The sequence below is a fragment of the Drosophila yakuba genome, chromosome 3R, assembly GCF_016746365.2.
Source record: "Drosophila yakuba strain Tai18E2 chromosome 3R, Prin_Dyak_Tai18E2_2.1, whole genome shotgun sequence".
In the NCBI taxonomy this organism is placed as follows: Eukaryota; Metazoa; Arthropoda; class Insecta; order Diptera; family Drosophilidae; genus Drosophila; species Drosophila yakuba.
In genome coordinates, this window is record NC_052530.2 from 27,367,501 (window position 1) to 27,382,785 (window position 15,285).

The 15,285-nt window shown below is 43.4% G+C and overlaps 2 protein-coding genes across 2 annotated transcripts; one reads left to right on the forward strand and one right to left on the reverse strand.

Annotated features, from left to right (window-relative positions):
- The first annotated feature begins 260 nt into the window (after positions 1 to 260).
- On the forward strand, positions 261 to 2,683 carry LOC120321783. The gene is made up of 2 exons (XM_039375682.1): positions 261 to 1,267; positions 1,719 to 2,683. The coding sequence occupies exon 1, from the start codon at positions 469 to 471 to the stop codon at positions 1,183 to 1,185; it is 717 nt and encodes a 238-aa protein (XP_039231616.1). The 5' UTR covers positions 261 to 468; the 3' UTR covers positions 1,186 to 1,267; positions 1,719 to 2,683.
- Positions 2,684 to 12,270: 9,587 nt separating this feature from the next.
- On the reverse strand, positions 12,271 to 14,179 carry LOC6538580 (protein distal antenna-related). The gene has a single exon (XM_002099066.4). The coding sequence runs from the start codon at positions 14,015 to 14,017 to the stop codon at positions 12,749 to 12,751; it is 1,269 nt and encodes a 422-aa protein (XP_002099102.1). The 5' UTR covers positions 14,018 to 14,179; the 3' UTR covers positions 12,271 to 12,748.
- Between the last annotated feature and the right edge of the window lie 1,106 nt (positions 14,180 to 15,285).

Here is a 15,285-nt window from a genome sequence, read left to right on the forward strand (position 1 = left end):
CAATGATGGGTCAAAGGATTCTAAGGATGATAGGTAAGTGATTGGGAAAGCAGATATCCAAAAATAGCTACTAAAATATTACAGCTATGTTATAAGTAACTAATATCTCTAATATAATCCTAAATATTGATTGCTTACCATTTAAATGACTTTAAGGTATTCTAATCTTAATGCTTAAACCTAGTAATTTCCATTTTATACAAATCTCATAATCTCAGTGCTAGTCTTGTGGCCGCTGCTGTGCGTGTGTGCTACTAGAAAGCTTGGCTCTGCCTTCAGCTCGCTGCTGTAACGTCTAAGAGTGTGCGCTAGTATGTGTGCCGGTGGGCGGACATGGACGTGAACGTGGACGTGAACGTGGACGTGGATGTGGATGTGGATGTGGATATGGATGTGCGGTGGGTGGCGGTGGTGCGATGGTGCGGTGGCCAAAGGATGCCTCCGTCCGCCGGCCATGTGTTTGTGTAGATGTCCGCTTCAAAATTCGCATACACAGCAGTGGTCAACTATGGAAATTATCGATCGACTTGCCTTTGGCGCCAGGTGGTTGGGTGCTATGATGGAAAAGTGGTGACGAAGGCAGCGGCAGCGCCAGCAGAAGCAATCTCCGCTGCTCTGCGCCTTCGTAGTCGTAGTCGTAGTCGCAGTCCGGCGATTTGCGCCGTAACGATGGAGGGAGGGAGTAAGGAGATGAAGATGGAGATGGAGATGGTGAAGCTGGAGGTGGAGGAGGAGATGGTGGCCACATGCCCGTACTCGTATTCGATGCCCAGTCTAAATGGCAAGAACGCAGCGGCAGCTAAGAGATGCCCAAAAAGAAATTGCGGACATTTACATTATGTGTCCATGTATGAGTATGCCCACCGAATCCAAGTGTGTCCGGGGTTTTTGGGTCTGCTCATATTGAGGACACGGCGGGGCGGGGTTTCAGAGGGTATCAGAGATTGGGGACCGCAGTTAGGAGCCCGAAGCCTGGAGCACAGGAGCACGGAGGATGGAGGATGGTATGTGCCGTTGAAGCAAGCACACATGCAAACGGCATGCGGCGGTGGAATATACGTGAGCTTAGGAGTTGTCGTCGTCGAGATGTCCTTTGGTTGCCAGTCCAGACGTCGTGGTCCGAGCGAAGGACCTCCTCCAGCTGCCCAGCACTCGCCCGGGCGGGCAGCTTTTGCATCAAAGTGAAACGGGCTAATGGGACGGGCCCAAATTCGCAGCACTGAACAGAGCAGCTGAACGGTGGGAGCCATAACAACAAGGCGGAGATGTGAGTTGCGAGATGTGAGATGCGAGGAAACGAATGACTAACGAAGGAAATTGCTGATATTGTATGGAGCGAAAGTTGTGCATGTCTGGACGCAGGACTAAGGACTCAGGACTCAGAACGCAGGAGGCAGAACGCAGAACGTACAACGCAGGACTCAGGACTCAGGACTCAGGGCTCTGGTCTCTGGCAGCGGGCGCGTTTTAGTTTTGACAGGACCTGGAATGGCAGCAAGACGGAGTCAGGACGACTGACCCCACTCACTGGGATATATGCCATATATGCCCAGCGCCAGGAGAAAATTCAAATATACTCGAATACACACACAAGCGCACAGCCTGAAAAACACACACACACAACACACATACGCGCGCATAGAAACACACACATGCGAACAATGGCAGATGTCCTGCCGTGTCCGGCATCTTTCCTTACTTCAGATTTCTATTTCCAGCTCACCATCTCACCATCTCATCCTGCCAGCAGGCTGCACCGTAAGCAATTATGCATCCACAGCGGTTGGAAATGAAGGAGCGGCCATCCATGTACAAGAATGCAAAATGTGATTGTAGATGTGTATGTCGATGTGGATGTGAATGCGAATGTGGATGTGGATGAGGATGTGGATGAGGATATGACCAGGACGAAAGACCAAGGATGAAGACGATGCAGAACCTGCGGATGCAGGTCTTTGAGAAAATGCATTCGCAATACACACACACTGGCACACACATGCACACACACTCACACACACACACTCACACACACACGTCTCTCCAATTAACACACAGCACTTGCCCAACAATAGATAAGCTATATCACAAAATAGTATAATAATAGTGCAGACTTAGCAAAAACAATAAAACTCGGTGGCCAGCAGCAAGCTGTAATTGCAACCTTATGAATTTCAAATTTCACATATGGAAACCGTCCATTTCGCCGATATAAATGGTGATCTGCCATTGCAGTTGCTGCATATATTATCCTTGGTCATGAACTAAACAAAGATTACTAAGATCGAAGTTGAGCCACGAAGATTATAAGAAAAAAGCATATAGTAGCTGGAAATGAATTATGGAAATCTAATTAATTGGGCTGCTATCATAGAAGTCAATTTAACTTGTGATATTATTTCAGCAAGCGGACAAACGCCAGAAAGTATGCTATCATTTTTTACGTCTACTTATTTTCATGTTCTCAAGAAAATCAACAATCGTATTTACTTTAAAAACAGGGAAGAGCTTAACTGAAATATTTGAATATACCTAACTTAACTTTACTTATACATATACTTAACTTATAGATTTAAAAACTAACAAATAATTTCCTTGAAGTACCAAATCTAAGCTATAAACTGTCACTATTGGCACCTAATTGCAAAACTAGCAACTGCATTTAATAAACAATGCGAAGAAAAAACACTTGTTTTGACTAGTTTGCTGGTTGTTTATGATGCCCCCGTCACATGAATGGAGTGTTAGGGAACAATGTTCACCAATTAAGCCGTCAGAGTGCAGAAAAAGTGACCGAAAAATTGAGGTTGCAGCCTTGCTGGCCAGGCAGCGCGGAAAAAAAGCACAGTCTAGTGGAAAAAAATGCGCTTTTTACGCGGCGCCGCGTCAAAAACCAACAAACATCGAGGAGAACACACGCCCAAAACACTTTTCCCGTCTATAGCCGCCTAATCGGCGACAGTATCGCATGGCAAACGATGGCATGTCCTGGACTGGACTGGCACATGGCTCCATGCAGGAGGAGAATCCCTATGCCCGATTCCTTCACTTTTTACCACGCATCCAGCCGGGGCATAAAGAACTGCACGCCGAACTCCAGAGTGGCGGCAGCAAAATGGTGAAAAAACGGGTCAAGTGCATCAAGCTGCATGCCACCGGGCAAACAAGCAAGCGGTTTCCAACTGACTGCCTAATCCCCTTAAACGGCGCGTTTTTTTCGCCGAATCACTCGCAATTCTGAATTCTGCACCCTGCACCCTGCACTCTAGATGTTGGATGCTGGATTCTGCACTCCAAGGGGCGTTTTGTTTTACCGCAGCAATCGGCGCATCGGCGAAAGGTGAAAGAGGCAGTGAAATGGCAGTGAAATGGCGGTGAAATGCCACCGGCTTGACCTTTGCACACACGACTGCAGATGGGTTTTTTGCGCGACTTTCTCGCATCGCATCGCAGTGGCACGGTATCACGGCAGTTGCCAACTTAATTTCCATATGGTGCAATTTTGATGGCTCCGACCGTAATTCAATGCCGTGCGCCTTTTTTTTTTTACCCCCACGTTGTTTGCAGCTCGTTCGCGATGGAGTGTCATGTGCAGCAGAAAAAATGGGAAGTGCAGGGAAAAAACGCGGTGGTCGCCAACAGCTGGCAACAACAAGAAACAACGGCGATTTGGCCAACAGCACAGCATCAGCACCTGCCAATTGGTGGAAGATGGTCAATAAAGGCGCCCAAAGGCAAGTCACTTATGCAGGATGCCCAAAAGGGCGTCAATTATGCATGTCCATTCCAACAATGTTGCCATTAAATACATTTATTAAATAAGTTAATCCTTGTTCAAGTAATCTCAACTTTAAGTTGAGTAATATGTAAATAGTACTTAGTTTAATGTTCTAAATACTCTGCTTTTCTGTTGGACTAAAACTCATATTAAGTCGTAATAATTAAATGATGGTTGCTTTAGTCTTTAAATCCCTTAAAATCCTAGGCAGCTCAAACAAAAGTGTTAAACTGAGCTCTTGTTTTCTTTTTAAGAAAATCTTGAATGGCATCTTGCTTTTTTTTAAAAAGCAAACAAATGTTTCTATTCAAAGAGCAAACGAATGGCAAATTTAATTAAGATTTTTCCATATTTCTTTCGTTTGTGCTCCTCTGTTTGCTGCTACAAAATAATGAAAACTATTTGGCAATAATACAACACACACATATGTATGCCTAAATATCCATTTTGGCACTCAAGTGATTATAATCCATCGATAACGAGGGTGATTAAGAGTTATAATGAAATTGCCATTGACTTTGTGGCAAATTTGCCAGCTCGAAGAAATCTTCTCAAGAGTGTTGCTGTAATGACAGGTTAAATTGACTCTTTGTCCCACTTGTTGGGCAAAGTTCTTGGCTAGACTCCTTGGATCAATGATACTAAACTAAAGTAAAACTTTCCTCAAACGTCTGGCATCAGTTAAATTCTTTTTTAAGACCAAAGTTCACAAGGTCGTCCAGCAAATTCGTGACTTGGAAATTTCCTTATGCAAGTGTTATTAAATTTGCGACCAGACCGAAGGATATGTATACATTTTTTCTTTTTTATTGAGAACAAATCGGAAAGGCAAGTCGCATATGAATGAACTGCAAAACTGGGTTTTTTGTCTCACCACCCAACCAGCTTAAGAAAGTGGCAAATAAAAAACAATGGCATTGTGTGGATCCAGATGGACATCTTTTATCGCCACGTGTAAGCTGTAAAATGTATAAGTATGTCAATTTTTAATTCGCCACTGAGCACTTTACGGCTAACACTACTAGCCCGATTTCGTCCTGGACGGCGAGGTAACTAAACAAAAGGGTTTCTGTGGCCGGGGTAAATGGACTCACGCCTTTATCACCGGCCCCTGGTGTCCTCCGTAATAACCTCATTTCAGGACATTCGTAGGCTGTGCCGGTCATCCAAATCTGTTGACCACTGGCCGCACACAAAAATATATACAAAATGGTTACATATATATATCCATATATTCAAAGGTATATATAATCTGCGGCCATGTGGCTGAAACTATGTGCACGCGCTTGTAACACATATAATTTTGAATATATAACCAAGGTCTATACATATATGTACAAAAGTAAAAGTTTACTTATATATGTATGTGTGTGTGTGTGTGTGTGTTTGGCAGTTGGTATGTGCGCATAATATATTCGTAATAACATTTTCGAAACCCGGCGTAAGCATTTTTCAGCCGTTTCATCCCTTTTCTGGACACTTAGGGGTTAAGGCTACAAAAGGTCCTGTCCACTCGCCCTGTCCGTGTCTCTCTGCGAGTGTGTGTTTGTGTGTCTATGTGTGTGTGTGCCACACCTCGCGCCCCATCGCCCAGCCTCCGCAAACCGCATCTATCACAAATTTCAACTGCCAGCGGTCCAGGGAAAGGTCCCGGGAAGGTCCTGCCAAGGGTATGGGTATGGGTATGGGTTAGTGGTCCTGTCCGGTTTGTCCCGGGTCCGGTTAAGTCCACAGCCCGTTACGGGCCTGTCCCGTACGACAGGCCTAGCGACACGGTTGACGTAGACCCAATTCGACCCCCAAACTCAACTTTCCACCAACTCTACATCCCAAACCGCACGCACTCTGAGCAATTATTAAACGAGTCTCTGGAACGTTAAATTCTGTCCACTTTGGAGGCGGACCAGAGCCATCTGCGGCACCACTTCTCGAGTAGTGAGAGTGACCGACCGGTCCCGGCGATGAAAAATAGAAATCGCAAGAGTTTGTTTAACAACAAGTGAAGGGGTTCGCTTTTTTATGCCCCCCAACCCAACTTCTGACACTGGGCTTAGTGCTCACATTTAGTATGCCCACTCACACACACACATATATCTTACATGGACTTAGCTGGCAGGATATATGAAGTATATAGCTATATACTTAGCCTTAGCATGTATAGGTGTGTGTTTCGTGATTATAATAACGACTGTGGAGGAATACAATGTCGGTCGTTAAAAAGTGCCAGAACTCATTAGGTATTTCAGTATTTCCCATGGACAGTGCCAAAACTAACCCCCGAAGTTCTTACGTGGGCTGCAAACCCTTGGATTCGGATCACAGATTCCGTTGCACGTCTTGCAGGCAAAGAAAAGATTCCGATTTAGCCATTAATAGCACTTAAAAGAGTTAATTGCATATATTTTTAGTTGATACAGCCCATTTATCTAGCTTAGATAAGCAATTACCTAAGTAAAACCACTATCCTGTATGAGGTATACATAGCATTTAAGGTGCCAAACAGGAAGCGCTGCGAATTCGTCCTGCGATCGGGCATATCCTGTTGGGTCCATGTGTCATTTGTCAGGACTGCGAACCGAAAAGTTTGACACTAATACCCGCCAGATAAATACCTTGGCGTAAAAACTTTATTTGCATGTCCTGCACGGTTAACAGCGGTGACGAAGACATCAAGTCATTTGTTAAGATTAGATAAATACCCACACGGCTGCTTAATATTCATATCCGACCATCCATCCATTCATTCGAACATCCACGGTTATGGGAACCCGTTCTTGGGACATCGCTGCGGAACAAGTAATTGCAGATATGGTGTAAGATGGTGTTGGTTCTCGGCACAACCGGTATTTCGATTAGAATTCCAATGCCCTACTGTCATTTAACCGGACATCGGTATAGATGTGGAAGGACATAACAAAAAAAAAAAACAACTTCGCTTTGGGAAATTATACGACGTTTTCTCACGAATCCCGTGTCCTGTAACGGAATTTTCAACTGGGCTGATTTATTGACGATGGCTGGAACGTTGACAGGGCCCAAAAGTCCGGCGACCTTTAATCCAGTTTTGCATTGAGGCGCCGTGATAATTTTCACTCTTACCGCAGACAAGAATAAGGGTTACATAAACATCACAAATCGGACCGTGTCTTTCTAGCCCACCGATTTCAATGCTAAATAAAGAGTTTGTTTTCTATATGCAAACACTAAATGGCTTATGGGACATACGGGTTTTCATCTCTCTCTCTCTCTTTGTTTGTTAATATAAATAAGGTCAGAGGTCATCTTGTTACGACTGTGCCGATCTTGCAGCTTGCTTTGCCTATCTAAATACAGGACTATTGAAAAATGCAAGCTATAGGTTGTAAGTTCTGATATCCTTCATATGTTTTAGGGAAAGTACAATGAAACTAAGCTAGTTTTTCATTATCCTATAGGCAAGTTCAGAGATATTTGAAAAATTTCAACAATATTAACTTATAGAACTTAACAAAAACTGTATTTTACTGGTAATATCATAAATATCTTCTTACAAAAACAGCACGTAACCATTTGGAACTGATTTCGCCAAGATTTTTTTTAGTTTTTGCGGTCATGGTTTGCCTTTTTGGCTTTAAAGTACAAAAAAAGGCCTTTGCGTGTCAGAATGTATGCAACATAATAAGCCCAAAAAAGCCAACTGAAATCCGGTTTGTGTTTTTTTTTTTCGTTTTTAGAAATCAAGTAGCTGCATGGAAAACAATGCGAATGCCAAATCGTCCGTCTTGGGAATCCCTTGGCCTAAAACTCTAAGCCTCTTATCGCCGCACATTCCACGTTTCGATCAACTGAAGTCGTCGTGTTAATAACGAGACAATTCTGACAATAAAGTGAAAACTTTATCGCGCACAATGACATATTCATTAGGATGTCCTTTCTCAGGATGACATCGGTCTGCACAGCAAAAGAGCACCAAACAAAACAAAACAGAATAAAACCAAACAATCCAGCCTTTCCGACTTACACGCGCTAATCAAGGGGATGAATATCCTTCCGGCATTTCACATCGTGGTTGCGATAAGTTGCTGTGGTAAATGCAGTGGCACTGCCAAGGATGCTTTCACGACATCCTTCAGGTAGCAATCAAAATATTGTGCTAATCGTTATTCTCTGGCAAACGGCACAACAAACTTTGGCCCATTTCAAATTTAACAGCTGACCAATAGCATCTTGATGTGATTCAATTGCTCGAGGGCTTCTACAAGTTGTAATCTAAAAACAATAGTGTCTCTGAACCTTCTCCCTTAAAAAATACACATCAGTTTCAGTTGCTAGTGCGTGCATCCTAATATATAATATTAAACACATAAATTTCTAATCATTTCCCAGTGTTAAATCAGGACTTTTTCAAGAATAACGCCAGGACGCGAACCGGTTGGCAAAAACAAAAAGGCAAAGAGAAGGATGATGACAAAGTCTCTGGTTCAGCTTTGATGTTCACAAGGACAAAAGGAGCAGAAAGGAGAACAATGCTGAAATAGGGGGAGCAAAAAAATAACTATTGAAACAAAAACACTTTTTTTTCACCCAGAAGACACAATAAATTGCAATTTATACCAAAAGTTGTATTCATCATCATCATTCCGAGCCAAAAATTATGCAGTATCTGCAAAGCGCAATTCGGTACAAAAGTACACAAATCCTTGTTACTTATTTACAAGGCTCGCACATACATACATCTCATCGAAATGAAAACTCAAAAGTAATTCTGGCCGTAGAGCCTACATTTTACGGTATTGTAAGGCGTTAATTAAGGACACAGTCGCTTGATAACAATATTCGAGTGGGTGGTGACTGAAATAGGAAATAAATAAATAAGTTATCTTATGCCGCCAAAAATATTATAGTTTAGCTTAAATACATAGTAAATATTCAGTTAATGTCTTTGCTGAAAATTTCTATGCTTACTACAGGGTTTTTCATCATAACTTGGCTAAAAATTATCATACAACCAAAATAAAAACTGTTTTGGACAGCTTATTACCCATACTTAAAACTCCCATAGAAATTTGTGGAACTCCGAAAAAAAAAAGTATTTCACCAATTTTGCTAAGGGGTAACTTCATAAAAAAATCCATATTTTTGAAGGATTTTTCATCATAACTCGGCTAAAAACAGTTTTGTGTTGCTAATTATCAATGTTTTCGATCGCCATCACTTTTTGTAGGACTTGGAGAAAAAATTTTTGTTTCAAATTTTTGCATTTTTTGTAAGGGTTAACATCATCAAATTTTGAAAAAAATGACAAAATATAAAGGGTCTAAACTGAAAGGTCAATCGATTGGGAATTTAATTACAAGTTCAACGACATATTACATTCCACATTTGGGCTATTAGTTCCAATGTTTTGGCCATTAATGTATAAACTTTTAAGAAAAGTAAGGAAAACGTCCTTCGGCAAAAATTCAATATTTTTGAAGGATTTTTCATCATAACTTGGCTAAAAATGGTCATACAACCAAAGTAAAAGCTTTTTTGTGTTGCTAATTATCAATATTTTCGATTCCCATCACTTTTTGCAAGGCTTGGGAAAAAATTTTTTTCATTTCAAATTTTTGCATTTATTGTAAGGGGTAACATCATCAAATTTTGCAAAAAATGACCAAAAATAAAATTTTTAAATTGGGACACCAATCGATTGGGAATTGAAATACGACTTCAACGAGATATGACATTCCACATTTGGACGCTTATTTCCAATGTTTTGCCCATAAAATATCATTTTTAAACAAAAAAAAAAGTGTGAAAAAACGTAAAAAAAGGTCTATAAAGATTTATATGTATAATTTGTACTATTTTTCTATAGCAAAAGGTTGAATTATGCTTTTTTCTTCTCATCCTTTTTGGGATCTATTGACTGCATTTCAAAATCTAGGTTAAGATTATTATGAGTTCTGACCCAAAAGCAAGTAAACGTAGCTCCAGAGCTGGATTAGCAGAAAAAAGCCTTTTTTGCTGGCCAAATTGGTGCCAGAAGTTTAATGGATCTCCAATACACACAGACTCACTGTCCAGTCTCTGTACAGTCCAGTTCAGTCCACTCCGCTCCACTTCACTCCACTCCATTCCATTCCATGCCAGCCACTCCAAGTGATCCACCAGCTTCGAGGAGGCCGAGATTCGTGCCGAGACTGGAGAAGAATGGCCAGTCAGTTAGTCCACCGTTCGGTTTGGATCGGTTCGCGACTTAATCTGGCGCGATCGTTTTCCATCAAAGGGTTCCTGCTCACATGCAACTAATCTGATTGTAATTGATGCATGCTAGAGAACGTGAATGCGAATGTGGATGTGGATGTGGATGTGGATGGTCCATGGTGGCTCCACACGCAAAATGCAGAAGGTTCGCTTCGATCTCGTAAAGGTAACTTGGTAGCCAATTATTCAAACGCGAGGATAAGAAAGCAAATAAATTGACTTCAAGCTACATGGGCATTTCGGCGGGAATATCAAAAATGCATGTGCACTTACTGCCCACATGCATCATGTGCCTTCTGTGTCTTGTGTGCCTTCTGTGTCTTGTGTGCTGCTGTAAAGTTTAAAATATTGTGATTATCCTTACAGCAACTGCGCCTCTTCCCAAAAAAATGTCGAACGAGCTGCGCATTAAGCTCACGCAAATTCCTCGCCATTTTCATGAACGCCCCAACCATCGGCCACCGGTGCGGATGTGGTATCGATATCCCTCAGTTCCTCGGGTAATTTCATACCCGTTTCCATTGTCAATCATTGGACAATATGCTGGAGGAATGTCAGTCATCCTGCGCTTCACTTTGGGCTCGGCGGTGCATTGAACTCTTTGGCAATATTTATATTGTCATCTCAATGGGTTCTTGAAAAGTAGCAGTCGAAGTAGTAAACCTCTTCGTAAACCTCTTTATATAAACCCTAAACTTGCTAAGATATTACTTTATTACTTTAAGGACATTCAAGATGAAAGTATTATATATCTCAGAACAGTTCTTCTGCTCATTATTATTATATGTAACATATATACCTATAGATCCAACCTTTAAAGCATTTATTTGTGGCTTTGCATATGCATAGAGTGCACCATACCTCCTGGTAGTGGAACAATACCTGTCCATGGGAATGGCCACTTATTTTGGGGCACTTGTGTGATGTGTGCTGGGTACTGGGTGCTGGTCCTAGTACCGCGATCGGATCCGCAACGGATCGTGCGGGTTACGAGGCGACACAATATTGACAGCGGCTGGATCCGTCGATATGCCCAGGGGATTGGCTCGGGTAATTTAATCCTCGCCCAGAACCAGACCAGAATGCCACGAAGATGTCCACAAAACGCTGCGCGCCACACATGCAATGCGAAATGCGAAAATGCGAGTTGCGGGCTGCGAATTGCGAGTTGCGAGTTGCAAGTTGCGAAATGCGAAATGCGGAGCAAAACATGCATACAGATCACGGCTGGCAGGCCGGATGGTCGACATGGACATGGACATGGATGTGGACATGGATGTGGATATGGATGTCGATGTGGATGTGGATGTGGATGTGGCTGTGAATGTGGCTGTGAATGTGGATGCCGATGCCTGGGAGCACTGTCAGTCGCCTAATCATCGTAATAATTCGCCTCAACTTCACCCGATGGCAGCGGCAATGGGAAGCCAAGCGGAAATTACCAACACGCGATATTTAATTTTTCCAAAAGGTGAGCCAATAATTCGTCTTCATGCCGCTGGATGGCCATCCGTGGCGGCTGCTCTTTCTGCTCCTTCTGCTCTTGCTGCTCCTGCTGCTCTGCTGCTCCTCTAGCTGCTCCTCTGGCCATGGTGCCATTTTTTCGTGTTCGACTTGACCGATGCCGATGATGAAAACGCTTTCCAGGCACAGGAGTGGGGGACCAGAAGGAGGACTCATTAACGCACAGCCCAGATGCCAGGAGCTGACCTCCATCTATGGCACCTATATTAATGATCCCCCTTTAGGAATATATATTAAATACAAAATTCGCTCCGACACTTTAGTAAATTACGAGTATTTATTTCCATGCGAAGTGCAATTATTCGTATAATAAATTGAAAGTCTTCTCTGCCAAATGGAAATTCAAAAGTATCTCAAATTTTCTGCCTTAGTGTACTGCATTTCATTTGTTTTTTAAGTGTAAAGTTTTAATAAAACTATATTTAATTTGCATAATGAATCCAAAAATAGTTTAATGAAAGCTGATTCAAAAATCTGATAAAAAGTTGTGCACTATTTGTTATTCATGAAAATGATATAACTTAGAAATGTTTTCAAATAAAAACAACATGAATTTATATGCTTTTGGTTATAATTAAACAGCTTAATTCCAGATATTTTAGTTATATAACAAATTCCTGTTTTTCGATGGGTCATTCAGTTTAGAAGACTATAATTTACTTGGTTTTTTTCGGTTGTAGAAGATTCACCCATTTTTCTAACCGCTGAAATTGAAACCCCATTAAGTAGAAAAATGCTCGTTTAGATCTTGAGAGATTGACGCTTTAATTTTATTTTGTTTTGTTTTGCTGTTAATAAATATGTATTCGTTTCATTAGTAATTAGTTTATATGCTTAGTCAAGAGTTACGCAGATTACACAGTACGAAAACAAATCGATTGGAATGGCTGACAAAATGTGCCAACTAATTAAGCTACTTAACACAATTAGTATTTGTTATTATATGTACGTGTAGATGAATTGAATTTGGCTTTTCAAACAAGTAGTAGTCACACACACAGTCGACGATATTCCTAGTTAATACTAGCTGCTATAGTATGCTGATCTATTAATACCTGTTGCATTGATATTAATACGTTAATTGATAAGTACAAATGGCATTTGCATTGCGAAATGATTCCGAGTCTCATTAATACTAAAGGTGGCTAATAACAATAAAAATGAAGGTATTTACACTATGAACTACAACTACAACTATGCCATAATGGGTAAGGGTGTCTACTGTTCGGCATCGCTGGACCCGATGCTCTTGTCCGGAGTGTGGGATCTGCTGGACGCCTTGGAGGCGCACGAGCGCACGGACAGATCCTCCGGCTCGCTGTCGCAGTAGCTTTCATTGGAGGCCTCACTGTGGGCCAGTGGACTGAGGCGTTTCAGCAGCGCCTCATTGAAGGGATATGTCTCGAGATCCGGCTCCGATCCGCCGCTGGCCATTTGGTTTGGATTGTAGCCGGGTGCACCTGCTCCTCCTCCTCCGCCGCCGCCTGGCTGCATGGAAGCTGCGGCCGCGGCGAAGGCCAGGAAGTTCAAGCTGGCATTGAAGAGCTTGCACCAGTCCAGCAGAGCCGCACCCTGGTTGTCGGTTGCAGTGGGCGGGGCGTTGGCCGGAGTCACTGGTGCTATCACAGGCGCTAGATCCGCTGGATTCGGGAAGGGGGCTGGCAGTAGGGGCATTGTGGTGTCCGGAAACATGGGAGTCTTCGCCTGCTCCGTGGCCAGAGTTTGTGCTGCGGCACTGTTGGCCTCCAGGGCATTGTTGTTCTTATCGTTCACTGGCTCCGGCTGATTGGATGCGGTCACCCGCTTGGCCGGATCCTTGGCCCAGTTCTTAACACTCAGCAAGGGGTAATTGTTTTTGCTGTAATCCTCGGAGGCTGCGGGCGAATCCATCGCTTTGTTGTCCTCGGCTTTGGCTGGTGCATCCACCAGGATATCGGCAGTCTGGGGTGTGAGCTTGGAGTTGAGCAGGGCCAAAAGATTCAGCTGGTGCAGCATATTGTTGGAGTAGTCCATCACGCCTGCCTGACCCGGATGCACTGCACCCTCCGGATGCAAGCCGCCGTTCTTTTTCACAAATTCCACCAGGCTCAGTTTCTCCAGCAGGGATTCGTTTTGCACCGGATAATCGGCTGGACTGTAGGGCAGTGCTCCGAAGCCCAGCTCCTCGTAGTTTGGAGGCAGTGCCACGAACTTCGGTGGCAACTGAAGCTGCAGCTCGAACTTGGCGCGCTTTTCGGGTGGCGTATCGAGTCCCAGGTGATCGGGGCCCAGCTGGCGGCACATGAAGCGCAGCTTCTGCTCGTTCTTGCACCAGCCACGCAGCGTGGACTCCGGCACGCCGATGTCCCGCGACACGCTGGCCTTGGTTTCGCCATTGTGGATGCGCTGGATGGCGCGCACCTTGTCGTTGGGCGTAAGGTTCCTTAGCGGACGCTTGCCGCGCGTGCTCATCCGGATGTTCATGTGCTGGTAGGCGGAGATATCCATGGTTCTATTACTGCTTGCGATGGCGATGGCGATTGCGATTGCGATTACGATAGCGGTTTCGAAGCGCGGACTTTGCGGATGCGAATGCGACCACCGGTGTGCACTCCTCGAACTCGCAGAAGGATGTGATTGTGAATCCGATTCCGCGAAAGGCGAGCTGCGAACTGCGAAATGCGAACGGCGACAGGCGAACGGCGACCGCCGAACGCCAAACGCCGAGATGAGCCGACGATTTTGCGGCGAAGAGAACGGCGTGCCGTTGTTGTTTTCAACTCGACCAATCGAGTGAGGCGCCACTCTCTCCTTTCACTCTCTCTCGCTCTCGCTATCTCTCCCCACCACCACCACCAGTGCAACAACTTGTTACTCATGTCCCGCTCACGATATTCGCTCTGCTGCGCTCTCTTATCGGTATGATATCCTGACCATTATCCGCGTTCCTCTTCGCGGCCTGCGTATGTGTGTGTGTGTGGTGGTGCTATGGATCTACATATCCAACATGCTGGATGCACATTTCCGAATCGTCTCCTGCACGTGGCTGTGTGTGTGTCAGTGTGTGTGAGTGCCCGTGTGTTTATATAAAAACCAGTTATTTACCTCCCATAAACATCGCCTCCTGCGAGAGTGTGTGTGTGTGTGTGTGTGTTTGGCCATCCGCATCCGCATGTGCGTGAGCGGATCTGATACGGACGTGGACCTGGTTGCACTTTTGGGTCGCGAATCTGCCGAGAATAACACAATTCTACTCTGCATTCTATGCACTCTCCATCTGTGTGTTTGCACAAATTTCGATGAGTACTCTTTGCCCGCTATTAATGGTAAATATTTTCATTGCACCCTTATCTTGTGCACAACTTAGAAAATATATGGTCAAAAAAGTGATCACTTGTGCAACTTTTGATTTTACTAGGCAGTATTTAAAACCAAGGAGCAATATAAATGAATAGCATATATGTACCTTATCTGAAGAATATTCATTGTTACATATATGCTGATGGTTGTTTGCACACAAAATGGTTTTAAACTTTTCTTTTAGATCACTTCTAATTTTTTGACTACCACTGTATACTACTACGTACATAAAACCTTTTTAGGAACACCTTGGTAGTAACTATGATTTTACCCCTAACCCAAAAAACACTTCTTGTTATTGTAAAGAAAAACTAATAAAAGCTTTCAGCCTCGGGAAAAATATCAGCAACCTAAAAGAAAAGATGCAATTAAAGGTAAATATGTTAAATATACCAAATGATGTTATCAATTTCAAA

Coding starts and splice junctions, on each gene's coding strand:
- LOC120321783 (XM_039375682.1), top strand. CDS start 469: ATGTCCGCTTCAAAATTCGCATACACAGCAGTGGTCAACTATGGAAAT.
- LOC6538580 (XM_002099066.4), bottom strand. CDS start 14,017: ATGGATATCTCCGCCTACCAGCACATGAACATCCGGATGAGCACGCGC.